The sequence below is a fragment of the Bombus terrestris genome, chromosome 2 (assembly GCF_910591885.1).
Source record: "Bombus terrestris chromosome 2, iyBomTerr1.2, whole genome shotgun sequence".
NCBI classification, from domain to species: domain Eukaryota; kingdom Metazoa; phylum Arthropoda; class Insecta; order Hymenoptera; family Apidae; genus Bombus; species Bombus terrestris.
In genome coordinates this window covers 10,448,067-10,474,071 of record NC_063270.1, presented here as the reverse complement: position 1 = coordinate 10,474,071, position 26,005 = coordinate 10,448,067, and the positions used below count along the sequence as shown (strand labels likewise).

The 26,005-nt window shown below is 37.0% G+C and overlaps 3 protein-coding genes across 14 annotated transcripts; 1 reads left to right on the top strand and 2 right to left on the bottom strand.

Annotated features, from left to right (window-relative positions):
• Window positions 1–42: 42 nt before the first annotated feature.
• On the bottom strand, window positions 43–2,013 carry LOC100644786 (short-chain specific acyl-CoA dehydrogenase, mitochondrial). Its single transcript, XM_003402629.4, has 5 exons — window positions 1,870–2,013; window positions 1,691–1,790; window positions 853–1,520; window positions 561–784; window positions 43–492 (listed from the first exon to the last, which is right to left on the bottom strand). The coding sequence occupies exons 1-5, from the start codon at window positions 1,889–1,891 to the stop codon at window positions 280–282; spliced, it is 1,227 nt and encodes a 408-aa protein (XP_003402677.1). The 5' UTR covers window positions 1,892–2,013; the 3' UTR covers window positions 43–279.
• Window positions 2,014–2,316: 303 nt separating this feature from the next.
• On the top strand, window positions 2,317–4,640 carry LOC100645033. The gene is made up of 5 exons (XM_012318952.3): window positions 2,317–2,827; window positions 3,133–3,436; window positions 3,597–3,758; window positions 3,891–4,296; window positions 4,399–4,640. The coding sequence occupies exons 1-5, from the start codon at window positions 2,712–2,714 to the stop codon at window positions 4,497–4,499; spliced, it is 1,089 nt and encodes a 362-aa protein (XP_012174342.1). The 5' UTR covers window positions 2,317–2,711; the 3' UTR covers window positions 4,500–4,640.
• A 122-nt stretch (window positions 4,641–4,762) lies between these two features.
• On the bottom strand, window positions 4,763–24,640 carry LOC100645149 (RIMS-binding protein 2). Of its 12 annotated transcripts, none has more exons than XM_048413201.1 (17): window positions 24,497–24,640; window positions 21,054–21,188; window positions 19,792–20,108; window positions 19,470–19,644; window positions 18,900–19,343; window positions 18,495–18,801; window positions 17,824–18,410; window positions 17,620–17,746; window positions 16,621–16,829; window positions 15,981–16,385; window positions 15,377–15,902; window positions 15,019–15,237; window positions 14,728–14,933; window positions 14,427–14,654; window positions 14,068–14,329; window positions 12,085–12,338; window positions 4,763–10,541 (listed from the first exon to the last, which is right to left on the bottom strand). In XM_048413201.1, the coding sequence occupies exons 2-17, from the start codon at window positions 21,084–21,086 to the stop codon at window positions 10,023–10,025; spliced, it is 4,818 nt and encodes a 1,605-aa protein (XP_048269158.1). In that variant the 5' UTR covers window positions 21,087–21,188; window positions 24,497–24,640; the 3' UTR covers window positions 4,763–10,022. The 12 variants fall into 12 exon arrangements, with proteins under 12 accessions (XP_048269158.1, XP_048269132.1, XP_012174343.1 ...); XM_048413175.1 differs by having other exon boundaries at window positions 21,054–21,344; window positions 24,497–24,630; XM_012318953.3 differs by having other exon boundaries at window positions 16,621–16,805; window positions 21,054–21,344; window positions 24,497–24,630.
• Window positions 24,641–26,005: the final 1,365 nt, after the last annotated feature.

Sequence of the window (26,005 nt, the reverse complement as noted above, 5' to 3'; positions counted from 1 at the left end):
TAGTATAGACAGACATACATACATATGTATATAATATTTTGCAATATTTACATACATATATATATATATATATATATATATATATATATATATATATATTTTGTGACGTTGACTCATCTAGGAAAAAAGCTACTTTGCAATGATAATATATAAAATTTATTGACTTTTTCTCATGTAAGGAACAGATATATATATATAAAAAATTAATGGAATATATAAAAATATTTTGCTTGCATATAAAGGGTTTTAGTAAAAAAATATATATTACATCTAAATACTTCAATTAAGATTATATTCTTTGATAATATTTGCAGCAATAACCAGTCTTTGTATTTCTGATGTACCTTCATAAATTTCCGTAATACGCGCATCTCTGTAATGACGTTCTGCCGGCATATCAGTAACGTAACCCATACCACCTAAAATTTGTATACATTGATGAGTGCAAAAAGTAGATGTTTCAGATGCCGACAACTTTGCCATAGCAGCTTCCTAAACAGGAACAAGAGAATTATTAGATTACATTTAAGCTTAATTATTTTTTTTTTTTTTTGTCATACCTTTGTATAAGGTTTATTATTATCCTTAAGTGCGGCTGCTCGCCATGTTAATAATCTTGAACTTTCTAATTTTAGTGCCATGTCAGCAATTTTTTGTTGAATTATTTGTAGCTTTATTATAGAATTACCGAATGCTTGTCGTTTAGCTGCATACTCAACTGCACAGTCCAGAGATGCTTGAGCTATGCCTAAAGCTTGAGCAGCAATGCCTATTCTGCCAGCATCTAGAAATGTAATTTAGTTATTACACCTTTAGCTGTTGCATTTATATGGATGTTAGTTTATTTCATACCTAGAGTCATCATTGCTATTTTAAAACCCATTCCTGGTTCTCCTAATACATTTTCTTTTGGTAAGTTACAATCTTCAAATATTAATGAACAGGTACTGCTTCCATGAATACCTAATTTATCTTCTTTCTTACCAACACTGAGTCCTTCTGTAGGTTTGTCAATTATGAATGAACTTATACCTTTATGCTTTTTAGATCTGTCTGTTGCAGCAAACAAGATAATTGCATCTGATTCATAAGCATTTGTTATCCATGATTTTGTACCATTAATTATATAATTAGATCCATTTAATTTGGCAATAGTAGAAGCAGCACCTGCATCACTACCATTGCCTGGTTCACTAAGAGCAAAACATCCAATCTTATTACCATTTGTAAAAGGAGTGATATATTTTTCTTTCTGATCTTTACTGCCAAATTTTTCTATAGGACCTAAATATAGGGAATTATGTACACTCATTATAACACCTGTACTGGCACAAGCTCTAGATATTTCTTCCATTGCAATAACATAGGCCAAATAATCTAGCCCAGTTCCACCTACATTTTCGGGAACTGCTATGCTCATTAAACCCAGTTCACCCATTTTTTTTATTTGTTCTTTTGGATAAAGATGTTTCTTGTCTATTTCTCCCGCTAAAGGCTTTAATTCTCCTTCTGCAAAATCCCTATAATAATATTTATTGTAGAATAAATAAAATAAATTACATTGCAGAAGAAAAAAATATGTATTATAAGATTACAGATTGTAATTTAAAATAAGTGTAATAAATCAGTTTAAGAGAGAGAAACATTATCTTTACGGGAATAAAAATATTATAAGTAAATATATAAGTACCTGCACGTTTTGTGTAACATCTGATGAGTCTCTGATAGCATGGAAAGAGACACAATATTTCGAGTAACATTATTATAGATTGTGGTTATATTTTGTGCAACTGCAGCAGAAAATTAATCATTAGGTTTTTATATCTTACATCTTTATCTCTAAAATAGCACTTTTAAATCAAGACGTACCAAGTAACCTTATTTTATACATTGTTACCAAATTTCTTTAAAGTAGCAATAATACTAATATTTCAACGTTTCAATTAAATTAATTAAATCTAGTCTTACAGCAATATTATTATATTTAATAATTCTCTTTATAGTGCTTTATATCGGTGATAACACTGACATACATACATATGCAAGCTGAATTTGAACAAATTATAGCAGTCAATCTTTTACTAAAGAAATTATTTTTATATGTATATTTAGAACAAAAGTTAAGTGATTATAGTTGAATAGTTATCTTCATTATATGTTACTTATGTTTAATATAAGTTTGAAAAATAATAAATTTTTAGCTACGTATTATTTGCAGATGGAGGGACGACTTGATGCAAAAAAAAACGAAAAAAAAATATATATATGAAAATAATAACAATAATTTGTACATTGGAAAGATAAGTAGAGCCCCTTTTAATATGCTTTTTTTAATTTTAAATACTGTTTTTTAAGATCTGTTTTAAGTAGGTATACATAATTAATTTAAGGTATTTTTGAAACATGCCTTTTTTATTTTAAATAAGTAGCAATTTTTTATTTTTATGTGAATGAAATATACTTTATGTATTTATGCTATACGTTGACGTTTTTTATAGTCATAAACAAGCTTCAAAATTGGCCATATTTTGCCGCGATATATTCAATGGCAATAAACAATCAATATGTTCGCGGGAGTAATACGAAAATGTGCGCATGTACGGATAGTATTCCTGTTCGATAATAACTGGTTTGTTTCTTCAGCTCCAGGCAGTGAACCATAGAAATTTAACGAATAACAATAGGAATTTCTATTGAATAGAAATCAGAAGATGTCGAATAGTAAATGTGTTAAACAATTACGCAAAAATTATGTTAAAGAACAGCAAGAAATGTCACATTCGGAAAAACTACGATTAATAGATGATGAATTGAATGCATTTTACAAGTAAATTAGTTTTCTTTTATGTATATAGATATAGTTTTTCTTTTTAAAATTTGTATAATATTGGTTCTTATTAATGTTTTTAGCTCCGTTTCAAAGAATGACATATTTTTGTATTGTTCATATATAAACATATTGTTAACTTGTTTGTTATTAATCTTCTATTAATTCTTTACATTATCCAATTATTTTTTTACCAATATTTTATATATTATATTATACATGGTAAAATATTTTTAATATATTAATTATATTGCATTACATGATTTTAATTAATTATCATTATATTTCATATGACTGGTTTGTAGATATTGTCAACAGGCTGGTTTCACAGAAGAGGAAATGGATATTATTTGTCAACCATTGGTGGCTGCAATGCGACGTTCTTGGCTACAGCTTGTTTTCCGTGGAACGCTTGTTCTGATTGTCCTTGGTACTTTAGCTTGTCTAGCAGCCCAACTTGATTTTGTTGGAACACATTTTACTGCAATCAGTCGTCTTTTACTTATCAAAGTTCTTCCAATTTGGAACTGGCAACCCTTGTACTATGAAAATTGTATGATCAATAATCCTTTTTATAATGATTACATGATAACAGAAGAAGACTGCGTGGTATGATTATTAATATTGATTTAGATATTACTTTAAATAATGTTATAAAATGTATTTCACACAGTTTATTTTTCTATAAATGATTAATTCCTATATACAGAAAGTATTGAAAGTATTTTCAGAAACTAGTCATTAATCTTTTCAAAAATTATATTTGCAGACTTGTGAAGCGCTAGAAACCATTGATCGTTTGTCAGATGTGAGATATCGCAATCTTGTTGATAATTATTTGAGTAGGGATGCACCTGCAATTATTACAGATGCAATGGAGTCTTGGGCAGTTATGAATACAGATTATTTCTGGTTTGATAATATCACTCATGTAAGTACAAAAGAGGATATATTTTATAAAAGTATTGTATTTTTCTTTATTCTGAGAAAATAAATACGTAATTCTAAGATGAACAATTTCATGTACATTAAACAAAATAAATGATATATATTTTATCTACAGCTTTATTTAGAAAACGAACGCTTAATGGAAACAGTACCTTGTGCTTTAACTTCAAATCTGAGAACTGGTTCGTCCGATTTGGCAGCATTTTTACGTCGGGTACATTCACCTGAAGTAGCTAAATGGTTTGTCCACTGGCAAAATTGTGACATCAATGCGGTGAAGGTGTTGAGAAAATATTATCAACGCCCGTACTTTCTTTCAAGTACTGTCTCACCAGCACATTTTAATTGGGTCCTTATGTCTTCGGATTACAATAGTCCAAGTTATAAAAAGGTTGAACTAGATTCGGGTCTCATAGCTTTAGCTCAACTACGGGGAGCTACACAACTTCGTTTGACTCCTATAAATCCTTGCAATAGTTCTTGTCCCGAACTAATAGCAGATTTACATCAGGGCGAGATGCGTAAGTTGAATAATTGGTTGCACAGTTAGACTTTTGTTGGTAGAAAAATTTAAATTAATAAATGTATTAGAACAGACTAAGCACTGATGACATTGATTTTAGTTGTTTTTACTAATTTAATGTGGACTTTGGAATACGCGCCGATGAGAGGATTAGACAACATCGCAATCTTGACTGAAACCGTCTGGGAAGAGGATACATAAACTATAACACTTTTCACTTTATATTGCGTTAGTCCATGATATTCCGAATCCAAGTATATATCGCTTAATTAAATTATATGTACATGTACTCATTCTGCTACAGTGCATAGTTCACATTAAATAAAGTATTCTCGCTCATCAGATACGTGTATACTTATTTTATAGGTCGACTATTTTCTACTTTACGATAGCACGTATAAAACCTTTTATTTTACTATTCTATCGGAGGTTGAAGAAAAGGACTTGACGAGGATACCAAAAAGTAACAACAAACAAGATTCGTTTTTTATTAATTAATCGTTTATAATAACATTGTGTTTTTTGCTGATTTTTTTCTTTTGTAGCAGTTTTTCCGATATTTCAGTTGGGCTAACAAGGAATAGATTGTTATGCACCGATTCATAGAAAAAACAAAGCGCAAGATTACTGAATGACAAACGTAGCTGGCGATTCGACATGCTTAATCGATGCGATAATTTGTTATATTAAAAGTTGTATGAGTGTATATAATCGATTTCATCTTTTGCGCTACGTTCTGTTTATACAATTTTAGGGTATCGATGCAAGAGAAGGAATGACAATAATTGGCGCCTAGCTAATAACACCATCGAAGTATGTTTCTCGGGTCTTCTATTCCGCACTCTGCAACTACTTCTTTTCAACTCATTTTCTTTTCAAACCAACTGCCCTCTCTGATTTTTATTCATTATGTCATATGCACCGATATACACACACGCACACGTATCCACATTCTTCCTCTTTTCTTTCTTTATTCTATCTTTCCATAAAGTGTTTTCATGGAACAAAGTTCTACGATTCCGAAGAGAGCTTTAATCTCGCATCGAAGATTAACACTCATCGCTAATATCTGTTGGAATATCGTGTATTATTTAACTAACCGTTATCTAAATCGAAATAACGCATGTACATCTATTTTTCTCAGGATGTGGAAAACACTTTTCTGAAAGAGAGGTTTCGGTATGAGACCTAACACCGATTACTTTATTTATTTATTTGTTTTCATCGAATCGAAAGGATTTTCCACGCGTTTTAGACGGTCTTCTCAGCGAAAGAGGATCGACGATCGAACGAACATCATTCCGCGATCGATTTATTTAGGACATACACATACGCATCATCCTCGGCACGGCTTATATTTGCAATTCATATTGTATTAGCTGTCGCGGTATCAAAAGATTGTTTTATACGAATCCATTCAACGACTAAATTTATAACAATGACAATGTACAAGTGAGATACTACACAAAAATGAGCGTAGACAACGAACGAAACGATTTCGTGGTATCTAAGAGAATCCAATTTTCTCTCGTTTATTATATTTCCCCACATTTTTTCATTTAATTTTTTATAGCGTTATTTATGTTTAGTCTGCGCTTGTTTTTTTCTTTTTTTTTTTATTTTGTTTCGTTTTATTTTTGGTAAATGTTTAAATAAAAAGATTCGACTAAGTATTATCCGTTAGTTCTTAATCATGTTCGACCGTTGCATTGCGTCAGCTTATTGTTCCTGTTGTTGTTAAAATTATTATCTCCTAAGATTTGGTCTGATCACAAAGAGAGAAGAGACAGAACTTAGCTCTCGATTCGTGGGATACTTGAAATGGGTCTTTCCCTCACGTTACATTCTTTGCTTCTTTTTAATTAATACTACTTGCATATTTTTTTTCTTTTTTACTTTTGGTTTATGATATCTAACACTTAACGATAATAGATGAAGATCTCCCCTTAACTCTCTGTTCCAATATTTCTCTTTCGTACATACTCAATGCGGCTATATTTTGCAGTGATTCTGGATTTCTCATACATTCCCGTTTGAATCGCTTTAAACTCGTTTCGCTACGTGACTTATCGCTATGAAACTCAACAATGAAAGATAAGGAAAGAAAACAAAACCGTTAAAGAGATGGAAGATGAACGTTACAAATTTGCTAAGTAATATTCAGTTAACACATTCACTACCATTTGAACCAAGTTTTTATTTACCGGCTACTGATCGTTTGTCTGTTTTCTTGAAAAAAAAATCTCGTTTCCCTTTTTATAGATATATAGAACGTTCCGCCAATTTTCTGCCATCGTTGCGAGTTAATTATTGTTTTCGTTTACATCATCCGACGTATCGGTTGAATTCCCAAATTGGTAGCTTTCGTCGATCGATCCTGACACTGGTAGCGAACGTGTTAAGCGTTTGAAGATCTTAAATGTCACGTCAGTCTTTTTTCTTTTTTTTTTTTTCTTTTTTCGTTTAATCGCCTGAATCAACATTTCACATTAGATATGTTCATAGCAAAGATTCATAGGAATTCTGACATCAATCGCGAGTTTACTCCGAGATCACGCAAGGGGTTCTATCGGACAAAGATGAAGGAAAACGAGTTTGTTTTTCGCTGGATCCATTGGAATCTATTAAATCAACATTTAATCACTAAATATTCAAGAATATCAATAAATTACACGACAACGGCATTCTAATAACAGCTTGACACTAACCTGGTAAAATTATTATTTACGTAAGGCTACAGTGTTTCTTCCAATGGATCAAACGACGTCATTGATAAACGCGTTTCAAAGAACAGCATCGAAAGCGTATTTATCCGTTCGACTGGATTTTTTGATTCAGATAAACTTTTTCAGTTTTCGACGTTCGCGAGGATACAGGTCGAACGAGATCGACAAAGTTGATTTTGCAATTTCGTGGCGTTAAATCGAACACGGAAATCGAGCAAGCATTACACATTACACATCTCGCGGCTTTTGGTCGATGACGATACGACGATGGCTGGAACCGCGATCGTTGGAACGTTGCTTAATCATAATCACCTACAGTTTCCAAATGCGTATTGTAAATATTAAGAAAAATACTTTTATTCGTCTGGCTTTTCCATCGTGCCGCGAACGAAGCAAAAAGAAACACTTTTACCGAACTAAGGGAAACGAATCTACATTTGAATAGCCGAATTTGGTCTCTCGAGAAAATGTCGTTTGGTCCATAGTCATAGTATACACAGTTCCTGTAACTCTTGCTCGTTAAACGTTATGCGATTCATCGTGATCGACATTGCAAAAACAAGAATCACGAACCAATTATATAATTACGAGTCTGATGGTAACTACTACACGCGGAGGTGGCTCAAACACGTGGTCCAGCAAATAGTTCTTCACGATTTAATCGATTAACTCAATAGTTGATCTTTCCGATGAAAGATAAGAACGAAATATCGCGGTAATCGGAAATTAGGATTTGGGAAAATGTAAGTCGATTTTTCGCATTCGAATTTGTTACTCGGACGAATAAGAAGAAAGTTTTCGTAAAGAATGGAACCGAAACTCAAAGCTTGATACTTTGTGAATAAAATGAAGCTTAATTGGGCCGCGCGTCTGACACCCTGATAATTAATTCCTAGATCGCACATCTTTCACCGCTTATTACCGCATCTGTCGACACTCGATTAACATGAACGGACGAGAGGCAACTATCGGTTCCAAACAGATATACCCGCGATATTTAATAACAATTATGACCAATTTTGTTTATGATTCCCAAAGTATGATACCGGCAAAAATGACATCTTTGTAATTTGTCACGTTTCCTTCGCCTTGCTAAGGTTTCTTTATGTATATTTATATTTATATATATTTATATCACGGCGAAAGAAAAAGAACAATCGAAGGTAGGGATACTTTGTACAAAATACGATACAAGTAGCGATGTAACAACACTTTGCAATAGTTAAATATAATATGTATATGTATGTGTATATATATTTGTATGCATACATACCTTTACGTAGATATATCAATAATCAATACATATATACGTATACGTATGTACGCATATCTGTATATGCATATGTATATATTTATATCTCATTATCGTAATATACGTATGCTATGATCTCTCATATTATCCCCCTCCTCATTCCCCCAAATATATTCTTTTGTCGATCGAATTCACATACTCCATCCCCCTCGGAGCGATATTAATTAATTTATTTATTTATTTGTTTTATTTATATATTTATATATTTATATGTTTATGACGTAGTTCAGTTTGATCCATGAGTCGTCCTATTATAAATCTTCCGGTCGATTATTACATTAACACGTATTTCTTGATGTCGTCTGACTTCTGTCTTGTAAAATGGTTTATTTGTTTCGTAGTAGTGCTCGCGACCATGACAAGGAGCGACTATCCAGTTTACAAATGTCCTTTACGAATGATCCGCTTGCATCGCGTTAATCTATTTGGCTATTGTTATAATAACGCGCTTACTTCCTTCCTTTCGTCTGTTTATGTTAATGGTTTAACGTAAAGTTTGGTTGTACACCTTAGGACAGGAAAATGAAACATCAGGCGAAGAAAGACGAAAAGAGCAAGGAAAACTAAATGACAGAGAATAAGAACAACAATCTTTCCTGTGCTTGTGTCACGTTTCGATGTTTGAATTCCTGGAATGTCCGTCAGTCGTTCGTCAAACTGTAATAGCTTCTCCTAACGCGAGATTTAGATAACAGCCTAAACTCCTGAACTACGAAATAAGGTAAATAATTCTACCTTTCCCTTTGTTTTTAACAAATTTGTCAACTTCGTGCAATCTCATTTCAATCCACTTACTGCCTTTTCATATATATGTATACATAAAATATTATTGATCTAATTAATACCTAATATAATAAGAAGAATTAATTCATTGGAATAATTGATGAATGATTCTTTTTTAATAATGATCTGATTATGTACTGTCATTCGATTGCTTCTATCCCTGTAGTTTGTTCGGAAGTGCTCCGTTATGGTCAAAAATTTCAGCATTCCAATTAACGCTAAAACCGGCTACGTGACATCTAGACAAACGATACTATCGTATACAAGGAGGAAGTAGTAGTAAGGATAAAACATAACGAGGAGAAGATGAAGGATCAGAAGAAGAAGAGGAATAAAATAGAAAAAATCGAACCAAGATTGTTCGTTATTTTCAGGACTCTGCGCTTCTGTTCCAAAGGACAAGAGTCATTAATTATGCGATTTCAGATTGATTACACTGTCGGACGATGTTAACGAGAGATATTAGAAAAACGCAAGCGAACATTCCTCTTTTCTTCTCATCTTGCTAATATAGGAAGTTGAATTAACGAGAAAGATACATTATAAATAACTCGATCTTCTCGTGGGCGATCAGAGCTTTTCGATCGAACGATCCAGCAATGGTTGCGGAAAATAATAACAGTCGTTATAGTAGCAGCAACAGCAGCAGCAGCAATGGCAGCACACATTTACATTTGTATTCGTTCAGGGATATTCGCGAAGACCTGAGCGGACGAGACGCGTTCGTACGTTCCTGCCTGCGCGTCTCGCTTACTCTCCGCGAACGTTTCTCCGTGTAATACTGATTTACAACCTCCCGACCTTCCGACCCCTCGAGCTTTCAGCGTAGACCCACCCGATGGATAACGCGATGGGACAGAAATGGAGAAGAAGCGGAGCTGGCGACACGAGCAGGGTAATAACTCACTTGCCTAGTCCGAACTTCATGAAAATCAGTTCTTTTCCTTTCGACAGGATATCGCCGCCAGCGCTCGCACCGGCCATCTCCGTGAATTTTTGCATCAGATTCGGCCCTGTACTCTGCTGCTGTTGCTGCTGTTGTTGCTGTTGTTGGCCTTGAGTAGTATTCGGTTGCGCCTTCGCTTGAGGCGTCGGTAACACCGTTGGTATTCCTCTCATCGGCTTACTCGTGCCCTGATTGCCTTGCATAGAGGAACCTTGGTTCTGTTGCGAATACGGTTGATTCGGTTGTTGCTGTTGCTGCTGCTGAGGCTGTTGCTGCTGGAATTGTTGGCCTTGGGGACCAAACCCTGCACCCTGCTGTTGATAACCTTGATTCTGTGGTTGATAGTTTTGGTTCTGCGGATTCTGCTGTTGCTGTTGGTACGGTTGATTCTGTTGCTGATAATCTTGCTGACCAAGGCCCTGCATACCTCCTGGCACATTACTACCACGATTGATCGCGCCTCCCCTCCCCTTCCCCTAGAAATTGAAGCGACATAAATTAATTAAATAAACTACAAAAATACTCGCTTGTATCTTCGTTCTCTATAGACTTGTTCGTATAGGTTTTCAAACAATCTGCAGCAGCAAGTTTAATTTCGTTTCGTTTAATTGTAGTATTCGTTTCGAGTGCTTGGTACCCTGAAAAGTTCAAACAAATTTTTATTCTACAGAAACAGATTCCTTTATGATGCCGCTGAACTTCGATCTAATCGAACATTAATTATTTATCGTTTCGTTACACATTACAATGATGTCTCGCTTTTCCCCTACTATATCGCAGCTATCTTACGATGTTCTATGAGAAGTAATGCATTTGTACTAATATGTTGATTTATCGTTACCTAGATGAGGGGGCGATAATGTAAAAAGGTGTTTTAACATATGCTTATTAGGACGTAATATTCGAAACAAAATTAAGTGGTTCGTTTCGCTTTATAAACTAATTTAATAACTATAAATAACTTTATAACTAATTTATAATGTCGTTATTTTCGATTAGTGTGACGATATGTTGACCTGTATGGCGCTCAAACTTCACGCAACTGTTAGAAAATGGAAAAATATACTAAATGGAATCGTACAGAACAGGAGCTGAGATGAAAAATGAAAAAAGTAGAAAAAGGAAGAGAGGAATAGCTGAACACCAGGAAAATATAGTGTTTTCAGTTACTAAAAAAGCATGATTACTGCGTATTCGTGCAACTTACGTATCGGCTATTATACATGCTTAATGCTTAGACAGCTATTAATTAGAAGCATTTAATGACAAGCTGTACATACCACGGTTCTTTTACCGCAAGTATTGTTAATAAAGTGTATTAGAAATTTCCTTTGTTAATATTTATTCGAAAGTATTAGTAATAAAATTGAAATATCATACTTCTTAGATACAAGTCTATCAAATGCAATTCCATGCCAAATAGATGATAGATACGAATAGCTCGTGTCTTTGAATGCTGCTTTCTTAATGAAAATTTTACAATTTCTCCTCTCGTATAATTGTAAAATTTCTCAACGTATTACTGTTAGAAGCAATTGCTATTTCAACGTTGTACGAAATCGATCAGCATACGATAATAATTGCAAGAAGTAATTTCCATCAACGTCTTGTATAAATACACTAGGTAAATTTTACGTGACCTTCTAACAATATATCATATCACAAATATCGAATATTCGTGTCAAAAAATATTCAATATCAGTTAATATTGTTAATTCATCGATCGTTTAGAACTTCCAAAAACATACCTGAGTCACTGAAAATATTTTTCAATCCTTAAATTGTCAAAGCCATCGGACTCGATTATCATTCTTTGGGTATCCTTCCATAAATGAAAGAGGAACGATAACAAAAAAAAAACTTAGAGAAGTATCTAACTAGAAACTAAAGCGTGACGGTGAATTCGGAGAAACTGACGAAAGAAATATAGTTGAACAATTGTACAAGTTTTGCAGCGAGAAGGTAGAAAGCACGCAGAGAAGCAAAAGTGAAAACTTCTGGATAGAGCAGTGGACTCACCTGCTGTTGAAGGTGGGGTGGTACGGGGCCTTGCTGATGGGCACCCATAGGTGTGGGCCCATGTTGATTGGACGTGGTTACAGTCGTGTAGCTGTGGTGATTCGCTTGTTGGTACGCTAGATGCGGTGGATTGTTTTGTTGATGTTGGAGTTGATGTTGTTGGTTGTTCATTAGTGATGGTGGTTGTTGTTGTTGTTGTTGTTGTCTAGAGTCTAAGTGACAGACAGGGACAGACACAGGCACAATGCAGGCATCTAGCAACAGAGAAGAGAACAAGACCGTGTTGTCATTCATGGCGCATTTATCCTTTCTAGATGGACATTTAGACGCGCTGTCGAGTATGCCAAGTAATAATTTCTTTGTTCTAATGAAATTGTACTTTTTTTCCCTTCTATGTTCCTATTTCTTGTTTCTACTCTTTTCATATCAAACCTTTTTACATTTGTTATCTCAACTTTCGGTATCTTTACGGCTTTACTTTTTTAAATGTTTTACTTCCAACATCTTAAAAAGTAAAGTTCTAGATTACTCGGCAAAACCTGGACTTGCGCATATAGTTAAATTTTTCTCGCGACTTTATTCTTTATGCTTCAAGACACGAAATCTGATAGAAAACATCGTATTAATAACTCGAAATGAGTCATCAGAAAGAGTAAATTGCTTCAATGTCTAAATGGCCAGCATGACAACACGACACGAACGACAATCATGTGACACGACGACCATCGACCAGTTCAGGCACACAGATACATAGTATGTCATTATATAGAATACACGCAATATAGTTATATACATATATATACATATATACATATATATTCTCTTACACACATGCATATGTATATATATGTATATGTATATGTATACAGTGTAAATATAACACGTATATATATATGTTATATAGAGGAAAAAGATAGGCACGTAAAAAAGTAACAGAGCCGAAAAGTGCTCGAAAGAAAAAGTACGAATATAATACATACGTAGATACAAATACATATGTATGCATTTGTATCTAATAGAAAACACTGAAAGCAGCTTAGTGTTCTATTGTATATATATATATTCATATATATACAATATATTAGATAGATAAGATAGATAGCTAAATAGATAGATAGGTAGAGATATAGAAAATCGTTTTGCATATGGCAATACACGTGTTCCTAAAAAAATTTGCAAATACAAAATAGCTTTCACACATTGCGCGGGTACATTAATCTCGTTATCGGACGTTCATATTGTGATAATTTCGAACGAATTCCTAGAAACTTGCTATCAGAATGCTATTTTAAAATAATCTCCTGAGAAGAAACGCACCGGGTGACTTACTCGAATGCCTTATCGAAATAGTTGACACGTTGCTTTACCCTCTATTGCAATCTCTCAGTAATTTTGCAAGATAGGTACGCCCCTAAAAATGTAAGCTCTGCATCGATTAACGACGATCGGGCCTTGCTAGATGGCTCAATTATAAACTTGTGTAACCCTTCTGCCTGTCGTCTGGCACATCTAGTTTCGTGTCTTGTGTTGCTTGCTGTTTGTATTTTTTATTTATTTATTTTTTATTTTTTTATTCACACTGACGTCCAGTTGTTTTCCAGCTTTCTCTTTTTCTTTCTTCTTTTCTTCCATTTTAAAAGCAACTATTATCGTACGCATCATCGTTTGGCAATTCAAGCAGATTAACTGATGTCGGTCGAATATATGGCGCCAGTGTGAATTTATTTTCAACCCCTCGAGCCAGTGTTTTTTATCTTCGTAGAAATCATTCTCAGTCTCGATCTTGATTATCACTGCGTTCGGTTTTCTGCTGCTTGCTTACTCTGTCATTTCAAATTTAGCTTTATTTCGCTTCGCAAAGTTGAAGAATAATGGTAAAAGTTCCAGCTACTTTGTGTACTTGGCTTGAGGAGCTATTTGTATCATAATTCGCGGCATCGTAGTAAATAAAAGATCGAATGGCAATTAATTTCAAGTTTTTACCTTTGCCTCGTCGATGACCAGTAGGAGGAGGTTCTCGAGGCGGAGGAGGTGGTCCTCTTACTCCGGGTCCTTGACTTTGACCAGGAGGTCTTCTGTTTCCTGGAGGAAGTTGTCCTTGTGACGGCTGATCAGGCGCCTCAGTGAGGAAATTGCTCGGTACTAGGCCACGCACACCATTCAATTCACCCATATAAAATCCATCATCGTCCAAATCACCATAGACATAAATTTCATTCCCAGTTTGAAATGCCAGTTCCACTTGCTATGGAATCGAAATATGTTAAAGTGTGTAAGTATAAATTTAGCTTATATACGTTCCTATATAAAAAGAAAGAAATTTTGCTTGTTAGAGAACTTACGGAATCAACATTGGGAGATAATTCGTGAGGGTCATAATCGTATAGTGCTATCATTTTCTTTACAGGCATGCTAGCGTAGATATCTCCCCATCTTCCTCTCCTTCCTGACTGTCCCTGTCCTGGCTGATTCGGATCTTTAATTTCTTCAACCATGTTGTAAGGAACGTATCCTCGTCTACCATGACATTCTCCCCAATAAAATCCATCAGCGTCTTTTTCACCGTACACCTACCAAATTAATTTACAAGTTAACATTTCATGAATTACATGACAAACAATCAAAAATTCTATTGATAAAGACCTTAATCGTATCGCCTTCAGAGAATGGCAATTCTTCTTCGCAGGCGTCTGGATTGGGTGACATTCTTTTCGGGTCATAATCGAATAGAGCAACAAACCAGCGTGTTCTCTTGTTCATTTGTTGTGCACTGCTCGATGGATGACTGGCACCACCTTGAGCTTGCATTCCCCGTCCACGGTAACTAGAAGTCCTACCTCTCTGACTTCCTATGAGAGTAAAAAATACAAAATAGAGTTAACATGTAACACATTGTTAGTAGATGAATACGTTTAAGCGTAACTGTATTCGAACCTTGTGTCGAGTGTTCATAGTAAGGATCTTGAGGTCTACCAGCAGGACCACTCATTCTTCCGGGTCGATGTGTCCCAGGAAGTCCTTGCTGTCCCATTTGTGATCCGTATCGATGTTGGCTGCCATGATGCAGTGGCATTCCTCTACCTCTGCGTGACGGATCATCTTCCTCGCTGTAATTCGCTTCGCTTGCCGAATCTTTGGTGATCTCTGGAACTCCTAAGCGACAGTAGGCAATACGTGCAAAAATTTCAATCGATCATTTTAAATAAATAGTATTTCGTTGTGATATCTAAAATATTTTGAAAAAAATTACTAAGGACATGGAAACTAGTTTGATTTATCTAAGGACTCTTACCCATCTGGGACATGCTCTGTCCAGGATAAATTTCTTTATCGGATAAATTTTCGTCAGTCTCGATGATAACTTGGCCGTGAGAGTCAACCCTAGTATTGCCGTGTCGCCTTATGTGAGATGGTACAGGAGTCGATGGATATCTCTGACCTACAACTCCCATACGATGTCTATTCGGGTCGTCCACTTGCCCGGTGCCAGAAGGCTGAGGTTGTCCTTGATCTTGCATGTGCGTAGATCCATGTTGCAAATGAGTCGCGGTCCCGCCACGAAGAACGCTACAAGGAATGGCAGTAGCACAGCTATCGCCCGATTGACTTTCCCTGCTTTTTGTCCTAACTGTGATGTGCTTTGGGTTCAAGCCCATAAGCTTATGTATGTCCACCAGAGCGTGGTCACCAGTGGGGCTGTCTACGTCGGTGACCTTTTTTCCATCGGCATACACCGCGTAACCGGTGACGGCCGAACCGTTTAGGGCAACAGGCTGCCAGGTCACTAGCAAAGTGCCGTCCTGCGGTCCAGCCTCCACCTATCGTAAATATCATACGATTATACATTAAATATCATAACAATTATGACAACGGAATACATTGGAACAATTATTAACCTGGATATCGACCGGAGGATCAGGTAATCCTTTGGGCAACGTTTTGAAATGGACGTGACATGCTAAATTGTTTGCCGCTTGAGTGTTTTGGTCCTCGAAGTGCGTCGCTCTCAGGTTCTTCGCTTTAACAGTCACCCTATAGATTGTCGAGGGTGCTAAACCAGTAATTGTGTGTCTGTAAACACCAGGCTTCACCGTCCTAACTTCGACGTTATTCACGCAAACCACGTGTTGATGATTACTATTGCTCGGCATCCACGATATGACAGCACTGGTGGCGGTTACATTCGACGCCTTGACAGCAGTTGGACCCAAGGCTACATCCTTACCGATCACCATTGTGCAAGCGGCATCACGAGACGTTCTTCGTGAATGCGTCACTGATCGCACGCTTATCCTGTGTGGCTACATTAACAATCAAATGAAGTCGAATAACTTGACAAGTTCCTACGTTTATTTATATACATCGCTATGCAAAAAATTTCACGAAACCTCGTGAAATTCAACCGTACCAATTGACAAGAGATACTTTGTACTCTATTATAAAAGTGGTTGATCTTTGATTTCTGTAGAATTTAATAATACTAAAATTTTGCAAAGTGCACACTATTCTACTAGAGAAAAATTTATCCTTACGAACCCTGGTGGAATCAACTCCCTCAACCAATGCTCTGGTCCTCTCAGTTGCTTTCACAGTAACCTTCAACACTCCATCCACATAGACGTGATAGGACTCCAACTGATGAGTATTTTCTGGTGCCGTCCAACCAATTAAGACGCTCTTGTTCAATTGCCGCTCGAGTGTAAGGTGCTGCGGCGCCGGAACTAGGTCCGAAAACAGGTAGACTTCTTCAGGAAAAAAAGACAAGACAAGCCTAGCTGTAGCTAAAAATCTTTCACTATCTAATTCTCTAAGCCAACCTAAGACCATCCAATACTCAACACAGTGCAAGATTCCGTTTATGTTGATCACCAATCATTTACCTCTGCTCTCAAACAGAAGAAACCATTCTTTAACTGCTACAACAATTAAATAACATGCATTTATCCTACTTTCAAAAAAGACCGTTAAATAACAAAAATTAATTAAATATGAAGAAAATTGGTATTCTACATATACGCAATTAAGCTTTCCTTATTTTGAGGAACAAGCGTAATTAAAAGATATATATTGTTGTGAATATACATATACCTTGTTGAATCAAAGAGAGTGTTAGTGTTATGAGAAGAAACATACTACGTATTTCAAAGAACTGTCTGATGAAGGTATGTTGGAACAAGAAAGCGCAATACTATAATATCATCATAAGTTTGACACTGATCAACATATTAATTTTCAAATTAAAAGTCACTAACTATACATTAGAAATAATTTTCTAATGAAATATTCAAGCAAGCATAAGGATTTTTCAACTTCTCTAATATTTAATACTTTGAATTCGTTAAAAAACATCAGTCTAATATCTATCACTTAAATTCATTTACAACACAACTATGCACATCAATATTCCTCAAAGAGGATCACATACCCATAATTTTCACGCTATTTCTAGTCGCAGTTACACATGTACATCTAGTTCATCACGATCTACATGCTTTATAATGAAAGATCCAATAGATAATACGAAAACGTACTAACCTGGTGGCTCTTGTTCGTCTTCTTCTGCTATATTATCAAGCTCCGCGTAAGCAGATAGTTCAGCTTGTCGATTTCGATTTCCTTCTTCTAAAGCCGCTAACTCCAGATCAATATCCTGGAGATAACACTAAAAAACAAACAAAAATCTCAATTAGCAATGCCTCGTAAAGGAAATATACGTAACATTTGTCGTAATAATCTTACATTGCTCACTTGGGGAATATTAGTCGAAGCAGAATCATCAACGTCTCTGAGGCCAAGAACGGCTTGATGAAATTCTAATAGGTCATCGCCGATTAATTTTTGGACGAAATTAGCTGGAACGAGACCACGTCTACCGTCAAGAGTTTCTGCATCGAGAAAACCATCTTCGTCCGGTTGTCCCCAAACAAGAAGATAATCGCCTCCCTGAACAGGCAACTCCGCTTCTGGATTTTCGTTTGGCGAGTGTTGAAAAGGCTCGTATGTAAAACGAGCAATATAGACGTAACATCTGCCTTTGCCGGGTATATCCAGCATGTCCACTTGACCCTCTGTTACAATATTGTCATTGGTCAGTCGATCCAAGGGATTAGGAAGTATACTACTGGGTATCTTTGGCATCTGCCTTGAACCAAGGAAATGATGACCCGTCGTAGCAGGTGCTGTCGGCGAACTGGCGCGTAAACTTTGCTGAATCTGCTGGATAATAGCTTGCTGTTGAAGTTGATTGACTTGAGACTGAGCAGAAAGTTGCTGCATTGCTTGAAGAGGATCGCTTATCGCTTGTAATAATCCTGTCGATGTGGTTCCTATAAAAAAAAGGAAAGAAATACTTTTGTATAAAGAAAGGAGAAATTTTTTTAATAGAAAATCTTTGAGACCCTGATTTATACCTGAGCTTACGCCTGACGTGCCAAAAGCATTGGTCCCGACGGTGGAATAGGTCGATCCGCTAGTGACGAAACTGCTCGGTACGCTCGAAAAGGAAAGAGCGGTTTGAGGTACACTGGTAAGTGCACCCAAAGTAGAGTGAAAGGAGGATGTCGAATAGGGTGGCAACGAGGATAACGTAGTTTGTGGGATACTTGTCTGTGGAACGGAAAAGTTGTGATGCGGTAGTTGAGTACTAAAGCTACTCGCCCCTGTACTATATGTTCCGTTTGGATGCGACGTAATGGACAAACTTGGATACGTCGTTGCCTACACATACAGATTAATGTTAATTCATAAATTAAAATTTGCGATTATACTTAAAACATAATTTTAAATACCATAGAATCGGATGAATTCATTCGTACCTGCTGACTTCCATTCAATTGAAAACTTTGGGCGGTCTGTGTGGGCTGGGAGTAATGAGGTAATATGCTTTGGCTCGATGACGTCAGGTACGTTGTAGAGGCCGAATGTTGTGGCTGTTGTTGTTGTTGCTGCTGGAGCGGCTGCTGATAGGTTTGCGTATGTGGATAACTCTCCTGATACTGATTACTCGTATAATGGGTGTGCGTTTGTTGCTTCTGCTGTGCCTGCAGAACACTTTGAGAATGAGAGCTCTGTAACTCTGTATGTGTCGGTTGCGGTTGTTGATACTGTTGCATCTTTTGTTGAAAAACAGGTTGCGATTGACTAGTGGAGAGCGACGGTGCTGGTGGAATTGCCTCGCTGTAGTGATACGGCGGCCCATTCGGAGTCAGTGGTGGACAGCCTGGCATCATTGGCGTTAAGGGCATAGGTGAACCTGCATACTGTTCCAAATTCTCGATCGATGCGTTTTCATTTTATAAGAAACAAAGACAGAGAAATCAAGCAAGAAAGAGAGATAAACAGAAATAGCTTCATAGCGAAATAAAAACGAATGATTATTTACATACGTGACTCATCTGTGTTGGCATTCCTAGGTTCAAAGCATGTGGAGGTGGATGTTGATGTTGACAGAGATTAGGAAGGTTTTCCGAGCTAGATCGCAAAATACCCTGTGTAACTGAGGGTTGTTGCGTAGTAACGGATCCTCGAGTATGATCCAAATCGTGTATCATTCTACTAGCACTATGTTGATAAAAATTAGATAAGATTAATCAATAACCAAGTGACATTACGAAAAAGCGATGGAAAGGTATCGATCGTTCAGAAGTGAAATATTAAAGCGTGTTTCAAGACAGGAAGGTTAGTAAAGTATAATATCTAGAAACATACCTATTATCTTGTTCTATCTTTGCTATTATTCTGTCAATTTCAGAACCAGTCGGAGGCCAAGTAGTCGGGACCGTCGAGTGACCCACCATAGGTCCTCTGCTTCGTGCACGTCTCAGGCTTGTTAATTCCAAGGACAATTCTTCGTGCCTGACCATCTGTAACTCCGTCTTCTTTTCAAGTTCCCTTATCTTTGATTGCAATGCTTCAACCGATTCCGGGCCTTGATATCGTCCTGCTATCTTTTCGTGTAGCTGATTCTGTGCTTCTGCATGTTGGCGCTCCAGATCCGCTTTTCGAGCTTCCGTTTCACGCATTTGCTAGAAACACCATATCGGTATGATTAAGAATAATTATCTTCCTCGAAACAGATTCTTTTTTTTTTTAGCACCAAATGAAATTCAAAACAACAAGGCAAATATACAATTTTTAATCTGAACGAGTTCGTAAGATAAATGGCAAGTGATAGATGTTCATCAGTGGTTAGAGAATACATTGATGTCCGTCTGTGCCACTTTGTCACAACAGAGATCGGTTTTGAAAAATCCGACCGTCAAGTTACGCTTAATATTTATGGTTGAAGGTAGATAATCACCTTTAATAACCTGGAGGGACGCTTGATTGAAAAACACGATGCACAACGAGAATCATCTGCGCGATATTAATAACGAAAAGAGCCTTTGTATTCTGAATGCCTGGAAGGCAGGTACAATCGAACTTACTCGACGCAAACTTGTTTGCTCGTTCTGGCAAGGACTATCTAATGTTAAAAAACGATCGAACCGAAGAAAAAAGAAGGAGAGTGACGAGAATTGCTAAAACTCTATTGCTGGTTATCTTTTTAATTAAAACGGATCTTTTTCGTTTAAAATTTGCTTAGGACATCAGTATTTATCGGCTGACGAACACCTCGTTGATACGCTTCTGTCGACCCTCGAAACCGATCGTAATCACGTGATACTTATTACAGCGTATGATTATTACGTGCCCATTATTCTTATACGTAATACTTGATTGTGTTTCGATCTTCATACTAGATGAAACGTTCTTTTTTTTCATAAACAGATTATCGATAAATTTCAAGACAACGTAATTTAGTTCGAGTTAGGATTATATCGATGGTATCTCTGTGACTATAGCTAAGCGTTGCAAACGAAAGAAAATTTATAAAAATTGAGAAAAATCAAAAGTGATATACGAAGAGCGTCTCGAAAAAAAGTAGAGAGGAATAAAAATTAAAAAATTTGAAAGTTGATGATGCTTACCTCGAGGATGGATTCAAGAACTGCGTCCTGCATGATGGTGGTTTTCGTGGAGGTGGTAATCCCGACAGCAGATCCGGTATCCTGCAGCTGCGGAGCCTGAGGTGCCGTGGAAGCGCCACCTCCAACACCACAGCACTGCAACATCCCTGAAGTCTGAAACCCTCGCCCGTCTTTATCACGGCCAGTCCCTATCGATCTACCGTGTATCTAGGAGCTATCTTAATTAATTGGCGGCTTTTGCGGGGCCTGCCAGGCTGCACACGACGATCCCACGATTAGGTGTACAATTCTCTGGATGCGAAAAGGAATTCTTTTTTCATCGTGTTCCCACGATACCCTTAAACCCCGAGTGTAAATCGACTGAAAATAGTCGATTACTCTCCTCGCACGTATAATCATGAAAAAAGATACTTTTCGCATTCAACCCTCTGTATATAGCGACAACAATGATCACATCGTACTCTACTATTTTTCTTTCCTTCTGCAATTATTCTACGGTAATTTCACTTTTTCGTTAAGGATCCGATTAATCAGCAATATATTACGAGCTGATATATAGAGGATTAAACGGAAATCAACATGCCACATACGCCGCGCTCGGTACACGAACAACGATAACGTCGCAACGATTTCCGTGATAATGACACGTGGAAGGTGCGCGTGAAACCCAATTGTCGCCTCATTCGTACAGCTTTAAAAACGATCGACGCATGTAAACTGCAGTTGCGCGAGCTCAATTACAAATTACTGATAGCACTGCCTCTAAATGGGAGAAATTCAATCAACGGGATTACTGGCAACAGGTTCTTCGGAATGTTTCGATCGAAATATACCCGATATGATCAAAAGTTGCCCTGTGTTTCGTTTATTTTACGCTCGAGCCGAATAACGCGGAAAACATCGTTGATATTTATATCAAATTTATCGATACGTTGATTATTATACTCGCGCGTTAGCCTGTCGCATGTCGCATTTACGTGAACGTGAAATTTTTCAAGAAAAACATTTCTTCGAGGTAGAAATCGCGTGAATCAAATCTCATCAGCCGACGAGTTATTTTCGACATGAAAGCACTCGAGGGGGAAAAATTATACTCGTGCATGCCTATGCAATTATCGTATTCCCAGTTGTAACGGAACTTGATTCTTTGAACACGACTATTAATGAATTTTGTCACGCTCGGATATTTGCCTTTTGTTATTTTTGTTTTTTATAATTCTACGATTCACCGCATAATGTGTTCGTCTTTTTCGCTTGAAATTACTGAAATATCGAACGATCAACAATTTGTTGCATTCGAAACTACTACGTTTAAGCAATCTAATAGGTTTCTTTCTTACATCATTGTCGGGAAATATGTATGTTGGACGGAGCTTAAATTTTGCTGATAGGATAACTAAGTATTATCGTTGACTAAAAGGAAAACCACTAATAGTACGATGAATAATTTCAAATAGCTCGTTAAAATGGAAAATAAAACGTAGAAAGATCAAAAGACGTTCTGTCGTAAATTAAAGGAGAATTAAAATCATTTATCGTTACAGTTGAACAAAAACGGAATAACGAACACAGTGTGCGGCGATACATTTGATCGCTATAATCTCTTTTCGTATCATTTACACCTTGCAATATGTTCAATTTTAATCAAAGCGTATACGATTTGCGTTATCTCTTAAATCAATAACCGAATAAAATCTACCGTATATCCGTCTTTCGTTGTGCAACCAAGAACATGTGCCGTTAAAGAAAGAAGCGACTAAACGTGGTTCTATTCCTCGAGCTACAAAATAATCTGCGTTAATTTTTAAAACAGTTTATCCCCGACAATAAAAATTAACTTTTACTTGGATAATTATTTGATCTCAATGTGACGAGAACAGCTCAATATCACCGGTTCTTTCTTTTTATAATTTCATTAATTCTTTTCACGCTCGAACGATCCAATCACGGTCAGACAGGACATTTTAATCCAGCAAAGAATTTTCGGCGCAAGTAGTAAGACGTACGATATAGCGGCCGACATCTAGTTACAACGAATTCAAGAACGTCCCTGCTGCTTTATTTTACGATTTTTGCCATGTAACATTACGCGATACGTGTATCACAGCGATTTAATTGAATATATTTAAAAAATACGAAGGATCAGCGGAATATCAAAAATATTTAAACACTATAAACGAACGAACGTTATTTTATGAAAACGCTTGATCCAAGAAGAAATATGTTTCAGCCTGCTCATGATACGCAAGTCCAATAGAAACGATAAGGGTAAAGCGCAGAAGTTACGCAAAAAAAGTAAGAAAACTAAATTTATCGAATAAGACAAGTGAAATATATAAAACGTAACGCGTTAAGGAATGAATATGAAAGCTACCTTAGATCAACCTGAGGACGTGTAGAAAAAGAAGCAGTTGAAATATGCGAAGACCAAAAGAAACAGGGTAGAAAGAAACGGATGGACACCGATACACATAATACAGTAACACATCGAAAGAACGAACCAATGGCTTGTTCTTTCAAAGGAAAGACACTTGTTTTAAGCTTCTTGAGACACGATAAAAAATTCAGAAAGGAAACAAATGAAAGTGACCTCTCGACATTTGGTTGATGGAAAAGGAAAGGTTGTGGGTGGTAGTTAAATACAGGAAAGAAGGAAGGAGAGATTCAGAATGAGTTTCTGTCTATGAGCACGGGTCGAGTGGCACGGCACTGCTTATTGATCTCACTACCAATGGTACGTAGTATACATATACACCCGGTGCGCACGGGACACCACTGCACGACGATACGTAAAGCATCCACTATCACTATGAACTGCCTACTGCTATCACCACGAGTAGCAGCGACGTCGACACAACTAGCGGAGCCCTTCGATACGTTTCTTCGTGATACCAATCATACAGATGAAAATCGTGCCACCATCGCCGTCTCCATTTCCTCACTGACACTGTTCTTACGTTACTCCCCTCACTAGGTCGTTTTACCCATTTCTTTACTCTGATTTTGTTACGATATTTCCTTTTCTGAATGTTGCAACGATACCATGAAAAAATGTTCTACCTTTCGTAAGATTCGAGCGTGAAATTTTTTTTCAGTCACATTTATAAGACCTCGAAGAAACGTTCCGCTTTGACACTTTCATAGTTGCACACGAGCACTTATGTACCACGGTAGCAAATTTCTCTCCGTTTCTTTCAATCAGAAATATATACCCTTTCATTCTACCCTCTCTCTCTCTCTCTCTCTCTCTCTCTCTCTCTCTCTCTCATACACACACACACACACTCTCCCTTACTCTCCTTCTCTCCTTATTTTTCAATCAAAGCTAACGCTTCTCTTTCCTTTTTTTTCTTTCTATTCAAGAATTCAATCTTACACAATCTATCGTATTGGTTTGTTCACGATGTTGGTTTCGTTTCTTTCACGGGATGCACGACACTTACGATGACCGAGTCGAAGGGATTGTGGCAGGCCAGGGCTGCTGCTGCTGATGAGCGAACTTCACGGGACTCGCGAGCTTTTTCACTCGGCTATCATCCCGTACAAGCCCCAAGATCTGCTCGGCCGTGGAAGGCAGGCGGCAGGGCTGCTGGAAATCGGGGGAGGAGGTATATTCGCTCGTCCACCGGAGGAAAGGGGAAACAAGTGGGGGTAGACACGGTTCTGGCGGGAGTACAGTTACTTAGAGGGGATAGAGGACCGGGAAAAAGAGAGAAAGAGCGAGAGAGGTGGTAGCGAGGGGTGCTGTCGCTGGAAAAGCAGCCAGGGGTAGGAACTCCCGTCACCACCAGATATGGGTCACTTTACGATCGATACCGATATAGAACCCCTTCGCAGCTAGGGATCACGAGCGATCGCTTACGTCATTCCTACCCCGATATAGCACCCTAACCTACTGTTCCTTTCATCATCTTTCATCATCTTTCTCAATCTTCTAGAAAGCTGTTTCCTTCGAAGATATTGATATAGCATAGCATCGATGATCGTCTAAAGATCATCAAACAAAATGCAATTTAGGAAAATGTAATCTTAATCGAAAGAAACCAAACATGGCCGTAAAGTCGTCATACGACTAAACTCGGAAACGTGTGATACACCCTGGAAGTCTAGTGACTTTACAGAATGGTTCGTCTCGTAGCTACATGAGGGTGTAGCTTTCACAAAAGACCAATCAATACGCGCGAGACAATCCACCGATCTTTCCCTCTCCTTTTACTCCAACTATCCTTCTTTATCTTTCTTCTTCTCTGCGTTTTACAGCCCTTCCTTTCCTTGTCGCTCCTTCCCCTTTTGACTTTCCCCTCCACTATTTTGCTCTTTCTCTCTCTCTCTCTCTCTCTCTCTTTCCATCCATTTACCCAGTGTGCTTACATCCATCTACACTCCGCCTTTCTGAATCTATGTTCTCTCTTCATTCGTCATTCTATGTTACTTGCCTTTCATTTCGTTTTATTTTTCAGTGGCATAAGCATCATCTAATACGAATGAAACCAGACGAAGAAACTAGACTACTCGTAACATCAGAGAATTGCCAAGATTCATGAGAATTTTGCAAGCCAATAATTGCTGAGATTTGTTGCCTTCTATTTCTTTCCATTTTTGAAATCCAATACGATACTCCCAACAGTTATAGGACCGTGAAAGAATTCTTCCTGAAATCCATTGTATTTATATAAGTTACATAGTAATCGTATTAGCCTTATTAAATTCACGTTATATATTTTATAGAACATTATTCATCATATTATTATACGTTCGCGATCTATAGTAATCACACGTAAAATTATGTAATAAATTACTATATGCAAACCACAAGTAAAAGAAGCTATATTAGTATTTATATTTAAATATCGAATAGCTATCTTACTACATCAAGAAATTGCAATTTGACTTACGTAGTTAATGTTCAATAGAAAAAAGTGTAGGGGCAAGAACCGCGTGATAGGCACGGC